This window comes from Microtus pennsylvanicus, chromosome 1 (genome assembly GCF_037038515.1).
Source record: "Microtus pennsylvanicus isolate mMicPen1 chromosome 1, mMicPen1.hap1, whole genome shotgun sequence".
NCBI classification, from domain to species: domain Eukaryota; kingdom Metazoa; phylum Chordata; class Mammalia; order Rodentia; family Cricetidae; genus Microtus; species Microtus pennsylvanicus.
Genome location: NC_134579.1, coordinates 141,836,021 through 141,855,999, shown reverse-complemented (window position 1 = coordinate 141,855,999; position 19,979 = coordinate 141,836,021). Strand labels below are relative to the sequence as shown.

General features: G+C 48.8%; 1 protein-coding gene and 1 pseudogene across 1 annotated transcript; both read left to right on the top strand.

Annotated features, from left to right (window-relative positions):
* Positions 1-1,097: 1,097 nt before the first annotated feature.
* On the top strand, positions 1,098-19,638 carry LOC142859730 (optic atrophy 3 protein homolog). The gene is made up of 2 exons (XM_075990039.1): positions 1,098-1,365; positions 17,912-19,638. The coding sequence occupies exons 1-2, from the start codon at positions 1,224-1,226 to the stop codon at positions 18,307-18,309; spliced, it is 540 nt and encodes a 179-aa protein (XP_075846154.1). The 5' UTR covers positions 1,098-1,223; the 3' UTR covers positions 18,310-19,638.
* LOC142842868 (U1 spliceosomal RNA) lies at positions 15,240-15,384 on the top strand (annotated as a pseudogene).
* Positions 19,639-19,979: the final 341 nt, after the last annotated feature.

Genomic DNA, 19,979 nt, shown 5'->3' with positions numbered 1-19,979 from the left:
AGCAGCCAATACTGCAGGCTGGGGAGCCCTGTGTCACCCGGCTGGAACTAAAGACCAAGACTACTGTGCACGGGGCGGGGAGGGCGTCTGTGGGACTTGCACTTCCAACATCTCCATATGTCTCTTCTTGTGCTTTACACTCAGGATTCACACACCAAGCTGGGGACACAGCCCACCTTGCTCAGAATCACCCAGGGACAGGTTTGAGGTGTGACTCAGCGGTAGAGTCCTTGACTAGAATCCTCGAGTGAGGATCTAGGCCTCCTCAGTGTTGGAGCAGGTGGCCTAGCACGGGAAAATGTTCCGGGATCCATCTTCAACTATGAAAACAAAGGAAGATGAGGAGTTCCAAGGCCAGCCTCGGCTATACAGTGAGTCCGGAGTGAGGCTAGGCTACCTGAAACATAGCTTTTTTTTTAAAATTTGTTTTTATGTTCATTGGTGTTTTGCCTGCATGTATGTCTGTGTGAGGGTGTCAGAAGCCCTGGATCTGGAGTTAGACAGGTGTGAGCTGTCAGGTGGGTGCTGGGACTTGAACCTGGGTCCTCTGGAGGAGCAGTCAGTGCTCTTGACCACTGAGTCATCTCTACAGCCTCTGAGACCCAACTTTTTAAAAAATTATTAAAAAAACGTAATTTAAAACTGATTTCCTGAGGGGTTTGAGTCACTCCTCCAACTTCAGAGGAGAGTGAGTAAAGCGGCCAGGTCTTTGTGACTACGCGGTGAGTCTCCTCGCTCCCCAGTGAGCGCCCTAACCCGCGGAGGAAGCTGTACCCGGGACTCATTAGACTTAATTGGAACTTAACGAGGTGCCTGCTATGGGCTGGGACGCCGACTCGGTACGTGACATCACGCAGGAGCGTGGTGACGTCACTACGCCGGGAATAGGGCCCCGGCCACGCTCCCACGAGCGGCCGTTAAACGGCACCGCCCTCTGACGCCTCACTTCCGCTGTGTATTTGCATATTTAACGAACGGACGTCGAGGCGTCGACGCGGTGACGTCACAGAGCGCCCCTGCAGAGAAACACCCTTTTTCTCTCCCTCCCACCCCGCACCCCCCCCCCCCCCCCCGCGAGCGTGCAGACGTACGTAGGTACGAAGGCGAGTCCCTCCTTACGCAGACACGCACGGCCCACCGGCGGGCGGGAGCGGAGCGGCGAGGTCAGCGGCGCCCCGCCCAGTCAGCCAGCAAGGTTGCGCGTGCCCAGGGCGACCGCCAAGATGGTGGTGGGCGCGTTCCCCATGGCGAAGCTGTTCTACCTGGGCATCCGGCAGGTCAGCAAGCCGCTGGCCAACCGCATCAAGGAGGCCGCCCGCCGCAGCGAGTTCTTCAAGACCTACATCTGCCTGCCCCCAGCCCAGCGTGAGTCTCACCCCGCGGTCCCTAGCCCTTCCATTCTTGACCCCTCTCTCAGGTGGTTGCTCAGGGGCATGGCTTCCAGCCCTGACCAATCCCGGCGCGAACCGGCAAAACCCTAGAACCAATGGGGATGACTTCTGCTAGAGGGGCATGGTACTTGTCCAATAGCGAAGAAGGGCGTGCGGTCAGGGGCGGCACCGCGCCTGTTGTAATGCAGACCAATAGGGAAGAGGGTTTGTGGCAGTTGTCGTCTACGAGAGCCAATAGGATGAAGGATGAAAGCTTTCGGGTGGGCTTACCTGTCACTAGTTAGGGGCGAGACTGACAAGCCTACTAGGATTTCTTGCCTAGCTATTCTTGACACTTTACTCCGAAACTCCATCCTCTTCCTAAGTTTCCCTGCTGCCCACTGGGTACTTGCATATCATTCTGGGTTTAGAGCACGGTACTTATGACTTAGTTTTTCTCTGGACCTGAGTTAGGGGCGTGATGGTGATAGTGGTGGAATCTGGGGTCCTGGGGAGCCCTGCGACCTGGCAAAAGGATGAACCCAGAGTAGACATCCATCCGAGTGTTTGTGAGTTTTCTCATACCCATCCATTCGTTCGGTAGCCGCACCGTGCAGGCCGTTTGGCTGGGCACTATCAGATATGGTCCCAAATATGGCAGCGGTATTACAGAACTGTCAGGGACCGTGGGCAGTCTGGAGTTCAGAGCAACCGGGTGAGCCAAGGGAGCCTCCTGAGCAGAGAGCTCACTGTCATCGCAAAATGCACCAAATAATAGCTCTGGGAAAAAGCAGAGACGAGGGGAAAGGCTTTGTAACTTGCTGAACAGGGAACTACCGTTCATCCATAGCCCTGTGTAGCCTGTTTATGAAGGGCGTCTGTTTTGTGTGTGACCTGAGCTGACCCTGCTTATGGAACAACAGGGTTTACAACAGTACCTGTCTGTCAACCGAAGGAGACCCTGTGACTATCTAGAGAGAAGGAACACGAACAAAGACCAGATAGCTAAGAGGAACCTTATCTTTTTTCCTCCCGCTATGTGTTTTGCAGTTCTTGGTCCTTTTGGTGTTTGGTAAAGTTTCTGCCTGGGCTACAGACCTTACAGTGGAAATGTGTTGGATTTTGAAGCCAGCTATGGTGGTGCACACTCATATCTCAGTATTTGGGAGGTTGTGGCAGTAAGAGCCGAAGGTCAGGGCCAGCTTCAGATACCTTAGTGAGTTCAGCCTTGGCTACACAAGACCTTGTCTCACAACCAACAACAACAACAACAACAAAAGAAACAGCTGGTATCATATGCTTGTAATCTCAACACTTCAGAGACAGGAGAATCTGCTGCAAGTTCCGAGCCATCCTCACGTACATTGCGAGTTCCAGGATTCCCAGAACATAAACCAGGGATGACAGCTTGAAGTTTACAGAAGAAAAAAGCGAGGCCTCAGGGGCATGAATGGTTTGCTTCTGCCACACTTCGTGGTCACACTCCATCACCGTGGAGGCTTGTGCCAGAGCCTAGATGTGGACTCTGGACTCCTGGGCTTGCTCCACTTCCTGCTTCTCTTCGCAGCACTGGGATTGGTTTTAGCTTTGTAGTTTAGAGAACAGCTTGACTCCACCCCTTATGATAACTTTGGACAGATCACTTAATCCATCTGTGCCTCTGTTTCCAGTTCTGTCCAGGGGACATTGTGTCCAGTATTTCCGAGTGTGTCCTTCCAGCCAGTCAGCATCAAATCCTCAGCCGTTACAGTGCTAGTGTCGCCCTTCCCACACTGTGCTTCCTGCTGCACGCACACTGCATTGCTATGAGGAGTGTGGAGATATAAAGAAATCCAGGTCTTACCGTTAGTCCCAGCACTCAGGAGGCAGAGGCAGGCAGATTCTGAGTTCAAGGCCAGCCAGGGCAACACAGAGAAGCCCTGTCTCAAAACCAAAAGAGGAAAGAAGTAAAAGGAAGAAAAGAAATTCAGGTCTCAGGAATAATCTATTCTATGGGGGAAACCAGGCAACAGCCAGCATCAGGACCTAAAATCGGAAGTCTAGCTAGGCATGGGGACACATCCCTCTAATTCCAGCAGTCTGGGAGGCTGAGACAGGAATGCCTTGAGTTTGAGGCCAGTGTGGGCTACATAGTGAATTCCAGCCAACCTAGTCTGTAACATAAAGCAAATAAAAATAAAGCATAGAGTCTTAGGTAGCAATAACAACAAATCAGGTTCAAGATCAGAAGTATTTGGGGAGGGCTTTGTCTGGTCATGGTGGCCTGAAGGAGAGGGAAGAGCACCTCAGCTTGAAGGCCTGCAATCTCATTGATCTGACCCAGCTGATGGAGTAAACCAGTAGCAGTGGGAAGGAGACAGCTCCTGTGAGGCCTGACCACTGAGAAGACCTGGGCTTTACACTGTGGGGTAGAGCTTCTTAGAGGTTCTGATCCTTGAGAGGGACAGGATCTGAGTGTGTATGAGTGTGTACAAGTGTTTGACATTAAGAATGGAACACACCATCTTGTGAGAGCTAGCTAAGAACTGTACCACTGAGCCACACCTCAGCCTTAAGTTATAGCTTATTATTTTTTTTGACTGAGTCTTGTGTAGCTCAGGCTGACCTCAGATTTGCCCTTTACTCAAGGATGACTCCAGACTTCTGAACTGTGTCCTATTGCCAAATGACAGGTTTACAGGCACATGCCACCCACACAGTCTTAAGTTTTATAAACTTTTGTATTTTATTGTATGATTTCAATAATTTCATACACATGTATATTTTTTGTTCACCTACTAACCTTTCTTGCCCTACTCTCAATGATCCCCTCTTCTTCCCAACTAATCCTCTTTCTTTCTTTCTTTTTGTTTTTTTTCCTTGAGGCAGGGTTTCTCTGTGTATCCCTGGCTATCCTGGAGCTCACTCTGTAGACTAGGCTGGCCTCGAACTCACAGAGATCCACCTGCCTCTGGAGTTGTGGCATCATAGACGATTCCTTATTTTATTTTTAAAATCTGCTGAGTTGCTTGCCTGTGTATGGGTGAGGGGTTATATTTGCCTGACTATGAGCACCTTGAAGAATATGTCTCCCTTCCTCCAGCAGCTGTTAACTGCAATAGTTCCCCAAGGCAGTCCTGGGTTATATTTTAATAGATCTTTGGTAATTACTGGATGAGGGTAGATACAGGGAGGAGACAGCTTCCATAGTGCCGTTTGGTATCCTTTAATCTGCAATATGACTTGGCACTGAAAAAAAGTTTGCTAGCCAAGCCTGTAACACCAGCTACTCAGGAGACTGAGGCAGGAGAATTTAAAGTTCAAGACCAGCCTGGGGACTAGAGGAGTTCACAGCCCACACATCTTTTGAGACCCTGTTTCAAAGTAATGAGTAAAAAGGAAAGAAGTAGCTAGAGAGGCATCACAGTGGTAGACCACTTTCTAGTACGGGAGGGGGTGGAGTCAAGCATTGTGACAAGTAGGGAGAGGTAAGAGGATGAGAGTTTCAGGAGTTCAAGGTCACCTGCAGTTAAATTGCTCGTTTAAGGCCAGCCTGGGCTACTTGAGGGTCTGGTGGTCCTGGTCACCACTATTTCTGCCCACCCTTGTTTTTGATAACATTCATATTGGGTCCCAGTGGTCCAGTATGGAGTGTTACAGTCTGGAGCCTTCCCCAGTTGAATTTGAGTCCTGTGGTTTTGGCAGGGACCCCACTGAATGAAAGAAAGAATTAAAAAGGAAAGGTCTTGACTGGTCCTCATGTGGTGGAGGAGAAAGTTGATTGTAGACGTGTGGGAGAGCGCAGACAGAGGCAGGGACATCTGGGGGAGTCCAGAGTGGACAGGACCCTGAACCATGTGAGGGGAGGGGAACCAGGTACAGCCAAGGAATGTTATAGGCACCTCAGCCATTTGTCCTAGGTTTGAAGTTCAAGATCCACAAAGTATGGTGTGTCCATATCTATCTAGGGAAGATTTGGTGTAAACAAAGACTGCTCATTCGTTTCCCAGCCACCCAGACCTGAATAATCACACAGAAACTATTGATTACAACACTGCTTGGCCTAGTAGCTCAAGCTTCTTACTTATACTTACATCTTAAATTAATTTTAATTTAATTTCTCTCTGTATATAATTTAATCTGTATATCACCACAAGGCTGTGGCTTACCAGTAAGTTCTGGTGTCTTTCTCCTTCAGCAATTACATGGCATCTCCCTGATTCTGCCTACTCTGTCTATATATATCAGATTTCAGCCTGGCTATAGTGTGCCCTGCACTATAGGCCCAAAGCAGCTTCTTTATTAACCAGTTGTAATAAAATGTATCCACAGCATACAGAGGGGAAACCCACATCGATTTGGGACACACCATGCTTTGTGGTTATTCGCATGTATGGACAAGTTCTTGGCGTTTGTCTGTCCCTCACCTGGTGAGGTGTCTTGAGTCCTAAGGTTATCATGTCAACCTTGAAAAGAACCCTTTCTGCCAGGCGGTGGTGGCGCACGCCTTTAATCCCAGCACTCGGGAGGCAGAGGCAGGCGGATCTCTGGGAGTTCGAGGCCAGCCTGTACTACAAGAGCTAGTTCCAGGACAGGCACCAAAGCTACAGAGAAACCCTATCTCGAAAAACCAAAAAAAAAAAAAAAAGAAAAGAAAAGAAAAGAAAAGAACCCTTTCTTTCCTCTCGGTGGTGACTGAAGGTTGAGCTGGCAGGAGTCAGGTAGGAGAGGGCAGATGGCAGATAGGCAGGGAGAACCCACCACTCCATTGATTCTGAGCTTGGAGAGCCCCCCTGCTAGGGTCCTGTTTTCTTTCATTCCATCCTTTCTGTCTTCTCACTGCCAAGTGCCTGTGGCTGTGGCTCAGAATTCCCAGGCGGTTCTCCAAGTCAGGCCTCTCTTACCACTGCTGCACGCACCTGAGGTTCTTGGCACTCAGCAGGGTAGGCTTGCCCCTTGTATCGTGTTGTACATTGTTTTGTTTTAAGACAGGGTGGTAGCGCACGCCTTTAATCCCAGCACTCAGAAGCAGAGGCAGGTGGCTCCCTGAGTTCAAGGTTAGCCTGGTCTACAGAGCAAGTTCCAGGCCAGTTAGGGCTACACAGAGAAACCCTGTTTTGAAAAACAAGCAAAAATGACAGGGCCTCACCATGTAGCCCTGGCTGGTGGACTAGGCTAGCCTTAAACTCAGAGATCTCCCTGCCTCTGCCTCCTCGGTGCTAGGATTATTTGTGTGTGTTGTTGTTCACAGTTACTCGGATGATCAAAGAAAGAGGGTCACTCTTAGATGAAATTAGGCCTTACAGGCAGCTGGGAGGGAGGTCCAGCCTCGATGACCTGCACCTCGGACAGCTGTACAGAAGCGTATTTATTGATTGTTACACAAAATTGGTTTTTTGGGTAAAGCAAGTTCCTCATACCAAAGCCCCTGGTCTGATCTATAGGTTTAAAACATCACACCCTGCAGCTTTAGTCCTTAGTGTGCACAGTTTGCACACTCAGTAGTGCAAGACTTTCCAGGTGTGCCAGGCTCCTTCAGAGAAACAGCTCCCTAGATAACAGAACAGTCACTGTTTTCCACCATGACTTCAAGGTCTAACAGCTATTTCATTCTAATGTTTACCTAAGATACAAGGCCTCGCTAGATTTCCTGTACAGATGTGTGTCCCCCCTTATTATCCACACACAGCGGGGAGGCCGCTGTGCTGCTACAACTGAGAGTACAGGGGAGCAGCCCTTGGGAGCCCAACAGTCCTGAAGCGGAAGCCAGCCCTGTGCTTCCTGCCTGTCTCCAGTAGGCTGCACTCCTGGGAGGAAGAGATGGCCTTACATCCGGTCCAGTTCCGTGGTGCACTCTGCAATGAAGGCAAAACTCTTCTGTTCTTTTTGGACTTTTTCTTTTCTTTTCTTTTTTTTTTTTTTTTTTTGTTTTTTTTGTTTTTCGAGACAGGGTTTCTCTGTAGCTTTGGTGCCTGTCCTGGAACTAGCTCTTGTAGACCAGGCTGGCCTCGAACTCACAGAGATCTGCCTGCCTCTGCCTCCCAAGTGCTGGAATTAAAGGCATGCGCCACCACCGCTCAGCCCTTTTTGGACTTTTGGAATTTTTTTGTTTTTTTTTTTTTTTAATAGCTGAGCCACTCTCCAGCTCAGGAATGAGTTTTGGGTTTTTTTATATTTATTTATTATGTATACAATACTCTGTCTGTGTATATGCCTGAAGGCCAGAAGAGGGCGCCAGACCTCTTTACAGATGGTTGTGAGCCACCATGTGGTTGCTGGGAATTGAACTCAGGACCTTTGGAAGAACAGGCAATGCTCTTAACCACTGAGCCATCTCTCCAGCCCCCTTTTTGGACTTTTGAAGACTGGGTCTTGTACACTAGCCTAGGCTGGCCTGGAACTTGTGACCACCCTCTTCTCCAGGGGTCTTTCAAGTACTAGGATTTTAGATGCGTACCACAGTGCCTGGCTTAAAGTGCTCTCACTCCCCAGCCTCCGTCTCAAAGATACTTACAGGGAAGCTGTGGGTGACTTTGGGCAGGAAGTAAATCCCAGTTCATTTTGCTCATTTCTTTCTAGTATAGAGCTTATTTCCATAGTTTGCCACATGCATTTAGCAAGGTCGTAGTCCTTCAGAGATATCCACATTTGTATTAATTGTATTTTCATTACTGTAACCAAATACTTGAGGCAGGCTGGGTATATAAAGAAAAGGTTTATTTAGTGCAAAGTCTGTGTAGCATTTGCCTCTGCTTGGCTTTTTTGATGGCCTTCTTTCTGGTAGAGCCCCAGGGAAACAGTATGTCTGTGACTCTTCCCTATTTATAACCCACTGGGATTCAACCCTTGGGCTTCATCACAGTGGTCTTAGGATCCAAAGTCTTTTTTTTAAATTGTTTTTTCTTTTTTTTTAAGATTTATTTATTTATTATGTATACAACATTCTGCCTCGATGTATGCCCACACGCTAGAGCAGGGCGCCAGATCTCAGTACAGATGGTTGTGAGCCACCATGTGGTTGCTGGGAATTGAACTCAGGACCTCTGGAAGAGCAGCCAGTGCTCTTAACTTCTGAGCCATCTCTCCAGCCCTGATCCTAAGTCTTTATTGTCTGATCAGTCTCCTCTCTCTTAACCACTGCCATAGAACTCTTCAGATTAAACTCCTGCTGGAATTCTGGGGACAAATACCCTGGAAGGCCAGGCGAGGTAGCTCACACTTGCAATCTATTGACTCTTTTTTTCTTCTTTTTTTTTAGTTAAAAAAAAAGAAAAATAGCCAGGCGATGGTGGCGCACGCCTTTAATCCCAGCACTCGGGAGGTAGAGGCAGGCGGATCTCTGGGAGTTCGAGGCCAGCCTGGTCTACAAGAGCTAGTTCCAGGACAGGCACCAAAGCTACAGAGAAACCCTGTCTCAAAAAACCAAAAAAAAAAAAAAAAAAAAGAAAGAAAGAAAGAAAGAAATATTTTTATTTTTGTACAATTTTTGTACATGTGTCTGTGTATGCCACGTGTGTTCTTGTTCTCTAGGAGACCAGAAGAGGGAGTTGGATCTCCTGGAGCTGGGGCACAGGTGGTTGTGAATTGCCTGACAGCGCTGGGAAGGCCACAGGTCCTCTGCAAGAGTAGGAAATGCTTTTAACCTCAGGGCCAGCTCTAGCTCTGGAGGGCTGTGGGTTTTTTTTTTTTATGGAGGCGGGGTTTGAGACATACACACTATAGGTCTGGCTGCCCTCAGGCTCATGAGACTTTTCTGCCTCAGCCTCCAGAGTGCTAGGATTACAAGCCTCTACCACCATAGCTGACCCTTTTGTTTCTTCAGTCTGTGACTTGGCTAGAATCTGCTGGAAGGCTTCTCTGATGAAGTGCAGGAGCTGAGTGGCAGGTGGCAGGAGCCACCATGGGGCACTGGTTCCCTCTTCCAACAGGCTCCAGCTGACTCACTGCCCTGAACTCACAAAACCCTAGTGTGGGGCTGGAGAGATGGAGAGAAGGTCCTGAGTTCAATTCCCAGCAACCACATGGTGACTCACCATCTGTAATGAGATTTGGTGCCCTCTTCTGGCCTGCATGGATACATGCAGGCCGAACACTGTATGCATAATAAATAAATTAAATCTTAAAAAAAACCCTAGGCCGGGCAGTGGTGGCACACGCCATTAATCCCAGCACCCGGGAGGCAGAGGCAGGTGGATCTCTGTGCGTTCGAGGCCAACCTGGTCTACAAGAGCTCAGGCTCCAAAGCTACAGAGAAACCTCGAAAAAAAAAAACCCTATTGTGTTCACCTTTCGATAGGAAGTGAATGCTAGGCCATTAAGGGTGGCAGGGCTTGGAGCTGCATCATGTCATCACCATGGCTCTGTCGGTCAGAGCAGTCTGGAGTGCAGGTTACATAAGGTGGAGGAAGAGACTGCACTGGCTGCCACATGAAGACTGTGGCGTAGTTGACCACACTGAAGGCACTCCTGGGTTTGAATCTTGGTACCACCACCGACTGGCTGTGCCCAGCACTACATAAAGGGTGTAGTTACATACTGCTTTACCACATACTCCAGTACTCTGGAAGTGGAGGCAGGAAAATCAGAAGCTGAAGGTCATCCTTAGCTATATTTTGAGTTTTAAGCCAAGCTATATGAGACTACAAAAAACGAGAATACCTATGTGTATACATTAAAAGAATAAAAGAGAGGACTAATAAACACAAGTAAAATTGAAAGTTACCAGAAAATTGGGAAACGGAACCAATAGAGCATCTTGAAATGACAGCTCCATGCTTCTGTTGGAAGACGGGCTAGCTGTAGTGGCACTTGCCCGCCGTCCCAGCACCTGGGCAGTCAAGCAGGAGGATCTAAAATTCCATGCAATCCTGGACTACACAGTGAGATCCTATCTCATAACCAAAGGAAGAGAGCCAGGTGGGTGTCTCCCATCTGGTAGTGGAGGCAGGAGGCTCAGGAATTTAAGGCCAGCCAAGGCTACTTGATATCTTAATAAACAAATTTAAAAGAACAAAAGAAAGAAAAAGAGAAGGCTAGTGCCGGCATAGCCCAGTGGTTGGGTGCTTGCTTAGTATACACAAGGGCCTGGGTCCCATCCCTCCCCAGTGACGTACACACTCACAAATAGAAGGGGCCTGGGTATGCAGTTTGCACATCTTTAGTCCCAACACAGAGACAACTGGGAGCCAACCTGGGCTACATATCCAGGCCATCCAGGGCTCTATGGTGAGACCCTGTCTCAAAGAAAGGAAGGAAGGAGAGAGGGAAGGACAGGCAAACATCAGATTAAGGATAGCTGCCAAAAAGTTGGCTGAGTAACAGGTAGATGACCTGTAGGAACAATGTGGCTTTGTGGGGTGCTTGCCTGGGGTGCCACCTCCGTGTCCTGGCCGACCTGGGGAGGCACTGGCATTTTTATTTTTATTGGTCTCCATAGAAAGTCACTTCCCCAGGTCTATTTATAGTCTTGCGAGTGTCACGTCAGCTCCAGTGTGTGTGGCAGCCAGACTGGCTGGTGACCTCCAGACATCCAAGATGCTCTCCTAAAAGGAAACAACTGCGAGCATTTTCCTGTGTGTGTGTGCATGTGTGAGCGTGCGCGCATTTATCATAATTACTAGTTATGTATTTTGCTAACATAATATATGGCTATATTGTATTTTAGAAAACCAATTAGAAGGGGTAACATTAACTTTTTTATTTGTTTTTTTTTGTTTTTCCAGACAGGGTTTCTCTGTGTACCCTGGCTGTTCTGGAACTTTCTCTATAGACCAGCCTGGCCTCAAACTCAGTGATCCACCTGCCTCTGCCTCCTGAGTGCCGGGATTAAAGGCATGTGCTTCATTAATTGTATTTTAAAAGCGATTTTTAAATTTTATCTATGCTACCCACCCCCAGTGTTTTTGTTCACACAAAAACCATGTTTTCCTTCAGTTATGGTGACTCACATCATGTGTAATTCCAAACCTCAGAAGGCTTGAGGCAGAAGGATTGCTGATAGTTTAAGGCCAACCTGGGCCAAAAAGTGAAGCCCTGCCTCAAAAAAAAAAAAAAAAGTGATCACTGTGAGTCCTCAGTGTGGGCTGAGCTGGTATTTGGATGCCCCAACCCAACTCCCACGCCTACAATCCTAGCTACTGAAGAGGTTGAAGCTGGAGGATTGTGAGATCAAGACTCAGCTTGGCTAGTGGGCCTGTCTGAAAATACACAGTTTTTAACCAACTGGAGGTTGGCGTGGAACACACACTTGGTACTTGAGAAGTGGAGGCAGGAGAATCTAGAGTTTAAGGTCATCCTCAGCTACTTAGCAAGTCTAAGGTCAGTCTGAGCTATGTAAGACTGTCTCAAAACCACAGAAGTGGGGCGTAGCTAAGTGTCTATATCCCGCCGGCCTGTCTGGCTTTCACCTCTTTTGCTACAAAAACAAGCAACCCCCTTCTGCTGCCTTTGTAAGGGCTGGTTGATTTATAGTGTCAGACTGTCCTTGCCCTGGTTGCTAACAGTACTTGGAACCGACAGGAGAGGGCACCCAAGTCAGCTCTTTCAGCTTTATTCAGCTGCTGAGCTCCCTCTGCCTGGATGGCAGGCATGGAAGGCTGAGGGTGTTTTTACCACTCTCAGGTTCACTGAAAATCAGCCAGTAAATTATTTTTTTGTTTTTTAATTTTGAGACAGGGTTTCTCTGTAGCCTTGTAGCCTGTCCTGGAACTAGCTCTTGTAGACCAGGCTGGTCTCGAACTCAAAGAGATCCGCCTGCTTCTGCCTTCCGAGTGCTGGTATTAAAGGTGTGTGCCACCACCACCCGGCCAGCCAGTAAATCTTAACCACGCCTGAAATCATACCTCCTGTTGGCTAGACAGTAAGTCCGTCGGAAAACAGCTCAAGGTGGTTTGGTGGTTCTATTCTTTCTTCCTCTTCCTGACTTTTTTATTCAGACAGTTCTCCTCCTGACCTCATAAGGCTGCTAGAGCGCTGAGCACCATGCTTCTTCTTTCTTTTCTTTTAATTGAAAATCCTTTTAGATTTGTTTTTTATTTTATGCATATGAGTGTTTTCCCTACATGTATGTTTGTGCCTCACATGCGTGCCTGATGCCTGACAGTTTAGAAGCCCACGTTGGATCCTCTGGAACTGGAGTTACAGCTGTCAACCGCTCTGTGGTTGCTGGGAACTGAACTCAGGTATTCTGGAAGAAGAGCCGGTGCTCTTAACTACCCACAGCTGTCTCTGAAGTCCCACACCATGCATTTTATGTTAGGAGAGACCTGTGGATGTTGCTTAGTGATAAAGTGTGCATTAGGCCCCAGGTACAATCCCCAGTACTTGGGGGAAGAGAAGCAGCAGCAGTTGGCTAGGTGTGGAAGCAGTAGGTTTAGGAGTTCAAGGTCCTCCTCAGCTACCAGCAAGTTCCAGGCCAGCCTAAGCTATGTGAGAACTTGTTTTAAAAGGGGGGGGGGACAGTAAGAGACACTTCTAAAGGTGGAAAGCCCCTCGGAGACTACTGTTTCCTGGTCGTGTGCTGCTGCCACTGTGGGAAAGAGAGACTGGCCCTTTGTTTTGCGATAGGGTCTTACTAGCTCAAGCTAGTCTAAGGCAGTCCTCTTCCTCAGCCTCCCAAGTGCTGGATTTACAGGCATGAACCAGCATGCTCTCTACAGTGGCCATTTTAAGCCCCACACTTGAAGAAACTATGGCCTGGGGGAAGAGGTAGTGCATGGCTCAGCAGGAGCTCCAAACCAGACAGTCTGACTCCTTGGTGGCCTTAACCACAGTGCTCTAGGGCTCATCTCCTGCTGTAGTCCTGCAGGCAGTTCTGCTATCTGCAATCAGATTGCTATAGTCCTTACTCACTCAGCCAACACCCCAAGAGCTGGAGCAATCCCGCCCCTGCCTGCTGCTCCTGGTTACAAAATTGAGAGCATACTATGCTGTTTGGAGCTCTGACCAGACACATGACAAGTAACATCAGGTGCAAGACTGGAACCCTAGACCGCCCAGCTCCAAGTCTCAATTTCAAAACGCCCAGGCACATCACTTTGCTAAGCCCAGCTGCCCTGAGCAGTCTGGGTGGGGAGTATAGGCAGAGTTTATTCTGTGCTGTGGTCATCAGGAGCCTGCATTAGTCACTCCTGGATTAGTGCCTCCATGTGTCAGGAGCTGCTCTAGGAGGAAGGTCCAACGTGCCAACAAGACACAAGGCAGTGGATGTGCTGTGCACACCTGTGGTCCCAGCCTCCAGAGCAGGAGGCTCAGGAGGTCCTCAGGGCCAGCCTTGGCTACGCAGGGAGTTTGTCCACGTGTCTGTCTGTATACCTGTGTCCCTGATTTCTGTGGAAGCCAGAAGAAGGCTTGGGAACCTCTGGGACTGGGTGCTGGGAATCAAACCCAGGTCCTCCGGAAAAGTAGCCAGTGCTCTAAACCACTAAGCCGTCTCTCTAGCCCCCTCAATTTTGAATTTTACTTTATTTTTTAAAAATATTTATTTATTTGTTATGCATACAATATTCTGTCTGTGTGTATGTCTGCAGGCTAGAAGAGAGCACCAGACCTCATTACAGATGGTTGTGAGCCACCATGTGGTTGCCGGGAATTGAACTCAGGACCTTTGGAAAAGCAGGCAATGCTCTTAACCTCTGAGCCATCTCTCCAGCCCCTGAATTTTATTTTTATGTGTATGTATGAGTGCCCACGCACATGTTTGTGCACCACATGCATGCCCCATTCCCATGAAGGCGAGAAGCAGGTGTTGCATCTCTTATAGCTGGAATTAGAGGTGGCTCTGAGCCATCTGTTGTTGGTGCTGGGGACTGAACCCAGGTCCTCTGCAGGAGCAGCAGCTGAGCCATCTCTGCAGCCCGTCTTTTGTTTTCTTGAGGCAAGCCTGGACTCATATTTGTGATCCTCCTGCAGAAAAGGTCTGTGCCTTCATGCCAGGCTTTAAAGCGCGTGTTGAGCTAACTGGGACACATCTAGGGAGGGACAGCCAAGACAGGGACTGCTTGGAGCCATGGTGCTAATTTACCATCCAGTAACAACAAGCGATTACTTAATTATGCTGTACATTATCTTGACAGATGTTACTGGGCCTTTATGGTGATCCTGGCTTTGAGTGAGGAATATTTCGTAGAGAATTGAGTCCCCAAGACAGCATAGCCTGAAAAACAATTCCTTTTGGGTCTGAGGCCCTGAAGGGTTTAGTTAGTAATATTTGATTTTTTTTGTATGTATATCCTTTTTTTTTTATAATTTGGAAAGATGATTCAGAGGTTAAGAACACTGACTGCTCTTCCAGAGGTCCTGAATTCAATTCCCAGTGGCTACATGGTAGCTCACAACCATCTATAGTGAGATCTGATGCCTTCTTCTGACATGCAGGCATACATGCAGACAGAGCACTAGTATATAAAAATATGCATAAATGGGGCTGGAGAGATGGCTCAGTGGTTAAGAGCACTGTCTGCTCTTCCAGAGATCCTGAGTTCAATTCCCAGCAACCATATGGTGGCTCCAAACCATCTGTAAAGAGATCTGGCGCCCTCCTCTGGCGTGTGGAGGCAGAAAGTTGTATACATAATAAATAAATCTTTTTTAAAAATGCATAAATAAAATGTTAATAATAAAAAGAAGATTCTGGATGCTCACCTTAGGAGACCTGGATAGAGGTGGGCGGTCCTTGGGCTTCCCACAGGTCAAGGAACCCTCAGTGCTCTTCGAGCAGACGAGGGAGGGTGACTTGATGGGGGGGGGGAGGGGGAGGGGGAGGGAAATGGGAGGCGGTTGCGGGGAGGAGGCAGAAATCCTTAATAAATAAATTAATTTAAAAAATAAAAAAAAACAAAATCAGGAATAAGAAAAAAAATAAAAATAAATAAAAAGAAGGTTCATTTTTATATACTTAGCTGGCAGGGGAGATACCATGATCACGAAGGTGGTTTTCCATCATACTCCGGATATGCTAACCCCTGCAATTCCCCAAATGCAGGAAGCTCGACCGCATAATGTGTGGTAGTGGGGACTGCATTTGAGCTCTCCCCTAGGAAAAAAAAATATTTTTACTACTTAATGTTTTGCCTGAGCAATGGATGTCTGCATACATGCTTGTAGTAGATCCTGTGGGACTGTAGTTACAGACAGTTGTGTGCTACCTTCTGGGGCCTGGGAATTGAACCTAGGTTTTCTGGAAGACCAGCAAGTGCTCTTAGCTGCTGAACCATCTTTCCAGCCCCTGAATGTATATTCTTTAAAGTGTTTTGGTTTTTCAAGACAGGGTTTCTCTGTGTAACAGCCCTGATTATCCTGGAACTTGCTCTGTAGACCAGGCTGGTCTCAAACTCACAGAGATCTGCCTGCCTCTGCCTCCTGAGTGCTGGGATTAAAGGTGCATGCCACCATGCCCGGCTTAAAGTTTATATATTTATCAACTATTGTTATAGATATATAACATATATACATATACATATATATGTGGTGGATGTGTGTCCGTATACTTTTACAGTGTGCATATGGAGGTAAGAACATAGGGGTTGGCTCCCTTACCATGTGGGTCTCTGTTGAGTTGGGAGCATCTCAGGGATTTAACTTGTTTCATCAGGCTGGTTGGCAGTCACCTTTATATACTCTACCATCTTGCCAACCCTGGATGTGTATTGTTATTGAGATGTAACATGCATGTAATACTAAGGGCATGTCCAGAGTGTACAGGTAACTGGTCCTGAAGGCATAGTCCTGCAGTTGCTGCTCTCAGGAGGCTTTTTGTCCCAGGTTCAGTCCCAGCCTGGATTATACAGTGAGACCTTGTCTCAAAACACAATAGGGGCTGGAGAGATGGCTCAGTGGTTAAGAGCACTGGCTGTTCTTCCAGAGGACCTGGGTTTAATTCCCAGCATCCACATGACAGCTCACAGCTATCTGTTATTCCAGTTCCAGGAGACCTGACACCCTCACACAGACATACATGCAGGCAAAATACCAATGCATATAAAATAAAGATAAATAAATAAATTCATAGGAAAAAACCAGAAAGTAAGAAAGAAAAGGGCAGCCTGATCTACGTAGTTTCAAGCCAGCCAGGGCTACACAGTGAGACCGTGTCTCAAAAAAAACAAAAAAAGAAAAAAAATCTAATAAACAATAATAAAAAACTGAAATGAAGGCAGGCATGGTGCTGCATGCCCATGATCCCCACAGTTTTAAGGGCCTGAGACAGGAGGATTGCTACACGTTCAAGGCCAGCAGAGCTCTACATGGTGAATTCCAGGTGAGCCAGGCATAGTGAGACCATCTCAAAAAGAAAAGGCTCTGTTGAAAGAGCATTCGGAAAGGAGCTAGCCTGGGCTCCCCCTCCACCTTCTCCCACCTGATGGGCACCCATGATGCTTTGGCCAGTGAAGGTGGCACCTGATCTCCCATGCTCCTCAAGGTGCTCTCTAGGGCTGAGGAGAAGCAGGACCAGCGAGGAGAGAGCTCTGCCTAGGAGCACTGCTCCCAACTTGGCTCCTTCCAGTTTGTACTGAGAACCTGGGATTGCTGCCTCCAGACCCACAAAGGGCGCTTAGTGTCTCAGCTGGCCTTTCTGTGGGGTCCCCCACTATCACCACCACAACCTCCTTCGCACGGGAAGCAGGCAATAGTGTCAGGAGGAGACAGCCAGCCACTCTGCATGGTGACTTAAAGAGCTGCAGAGGGAGCTGGGTATGGCTGCTGGGCCTTTACACCTGTGTGTTCTTTTTTTTTTTAATTAATTTATTTATTTATTATGTATACAGTGTTCTGTCTGTATGCTTGCTGGACATGAAGAGGGCACCAGACCTCATTACAGATGGTTGTGAGCCACCATGTGGTTGCTGGGAATTGAACTCAGGACCTCTGGAAGAACAGTCAGTGCTCTTAACCACTGAGCCATCTCTCCAGCCCCACCTGTGTGTTCTTGACACTAAGGGAATAGCTGCTTGTGGCCCCCTAGGGGCATGTCCTTCTACCTGGGACCTCTGCTCTCAGCAGGTTTCTGCTAGTAGCTGCTCTCTGGAATCTTCTTGTGCTTTCAAAAATATCCTGGAGCTAGGCCTGATCCTAGTGGTGCAGGACTATACCCCAGCTACCCAGGAGGCAGAGGCAGGAGGATCAGGAACTCAAGGCCAGCCTGAGTACATCTGGAGAGAAGAAAAAGTGATTGGATATAATGTCCCTGCCTGTCATCCAGCACTTGGGGAAGTAAAGGCACAAAGATCACAAGTGGAAAGTCATCCTTGGCTAAGTTGAAAACCAGTATGAGCTACATAAAACCCTGTCTCATGTATATATAAACAAAAGGAAGACAGGTGTGGCTCAGCCGTAGTGGGTCTGTCTGGCATGCCTGAGACCTGGGTTCTGATCTTAATACTGGGTAAAGAAAGCTTCAGGTGGAGAAGATCGTGTGTTCCCTGGATGAAGCAAGGGGCAGATCTTGCTTAAGGTAACCTCCTACTCCCACCTTGGTCTCCGACTCCAACTGGGACAAGAGAATGCGGGGGGGTGTGTGTATGGGGGGTGCTTCGGAGCACACCTGACCACTCTCTCCCCTGCAGTGTACCACTGGGTGGAGATGCGGACCAAGATGCGCATCATGGGCTTCCGGGGCACAGCCATCAAGCCGCTGAATGAAGAGGCAGCAGCAGAGCTGGGCGCTGAGCTGCTGGGCGAGGCCACCATCTTCATTGTGGGCGGAGGCTGCCTGGTTCTGGAGTACTGGCGCCACCAGACTCAGCAGCGCAACAAGGAGGAGGAACAGAAGGCAGCCTGGAATGCACTGCAGGACGAGGTGGGCCGCCTGGCGCTGGCACTGGAGACGCTACAGGCTCAGGCACAGGCGATGCCCTCTTTGAGCGCCCTGGAGGAGCTCCGAGCTGAGCTGCGGGAAGTGCGTGCCCAGGTCTGCAATGAGCACTCCACTCCCAAGTGCCAAGCAGCATCTTCCAAGAAATAGTCGGCTGCTGGGGCCCCCAACATGGCCTGGCCTGCCCTGGCCCAGCAGAAGCCACCGGGACCTTGATGCAACTGTGACCTGTGGTGGTCACCCCTTACTGACAAAATCTGGGCATTTCCCCCAGGGAACACAGCAGCAAAAGTGTTCAGAACCCGCCAGCTGCTGACTCGGAGTGCTCAGCCCCAACCAGGAACCACGTTGGACTTTCAAGATCTTGCCAGCCTATCTCCCCACTGCTCTGGCAAAGGCAAAAATGAAAGCAGGGCTCCAACCTGATCAGGACCTGGTTAGACAAGGTCACCTGCCATTATTGGAGAGCCTTCTTCCTTTGATGGCTGAAGCCCTCGGGTCAGCAAAGCCTCTGTTCTTGTGGAGGAAGCCTGCAGCTGATGTGCACATTCTCCCTCCCATCCTTGGTACAGACCCCTCCTGGCTGTCTCAGTTGCAGCCCCACTTCCCCTGTCCTCAGGATCCTTGGGCCTTGTTTCCACTGACACCATATTTCCTCCTGTCCTTCAGTGGCATTTCTCAGGCCAGTGGGTTAGATGTCATCCACACACGTCAGTCTGCCCCTCCCCACCTCTGGAGCCCTGGGTCTCCCCAGACATGACATGTCACTAGGAATGTGATGCTGGGCACAGAGTGACCTGTTCTCCCGCAATTCTGGAAACCAGCAGCGAAGGTCGGGATGTTGGGGACTCCACTCCCTCTTCTGGCGTCAGGACTCCAAGACTTGTGGACTCTGTCTTGTCTTCATGTGGCCTTCCCTCCCTCTTCTGTCTCTTGGACACCTGCCTTGAATACAAGGCCCACCCTAAACCTGGGGTGACCACATTGAAAGATCCTTAACTACATCTCTGAAGACCCTTTTCTGAATGGGGACACACTGACAGGTCCCAGGGTTAGGACGTGGGTTTATCTTTTGGAGCTTGTTACACTCTGCCCTCCTAGGAGTGCACAAGGCCCTGCTGTGCTGCTTGGCCATATGACATCCTTCACTTGGTTTCTGGGGTTGGGCTCAGCACTGCAGCTCCAGAAGGATGTGACTGCAGCAGTCACTGCCATGGCTGTCAGTCCTGATGTTAGGAGCCCCAGAATAAGAAGGCATCTCAAGGATATAGGAGTGGCATAATTAATATGGACCTCCAAACTGGGCCAGTGGTCATTAGTAACAGAAAGCTGGGTGTGGTGACTCACATCTGGAATCCCAACACTCAGAGCTGAGGCAGGAATGAGCCTGAGTTCCATCGTGAGTCCCAGGACAGATTTCTGGGCCACAGAGAGACTCTGTTGCCAAAAAAAAAAAAAGAAGAGGAAAAGACAACAAAATCCTGGAGAAAAGACAGAAAAGGTTTTGGCTGTGGTGGGAAAGGGGCCATCACTCATCCTATGAGCTCTTTCCCATATTGGGAAACTGAGGCCCTGGAGAAGGAATGCTAAGCGACTTGGCCAAGATCACACAGCTCAGGAGGGTCCAGCTACAGAGGGTGGGGAGAACCAGATGGTTCTGGATGTAAAGCAAGGCAAGGGGAGGGCTGACCCCTTCCCAGAGGCCAGAGGCACTGAGTTTCTGTCCCCTATTAAAAGAGCTCTAGGCCAGCCACACCTGAGATCTCTGAATATAGGGAACAGATTCATTTCACCTGGCCCTTGTCCCTAGAGGTGGGCCT

Coding starts and splice junctions, on each gene's coding strand:
- LOC142859730 (XM_075990039.1), top strand. CDS start 1,224: ATGGTGGTGGGCGCGTTCCCCATGGCGAAGCTGTTCTACCTGGGCATC. Junction 1,366..17,911: donor CTGCCTGCCCCCAGCCCAGC/GTGAGTCTCACC, acceptor TCTCCCCTGCAG/TGTACCACTGGGTGGAGATG.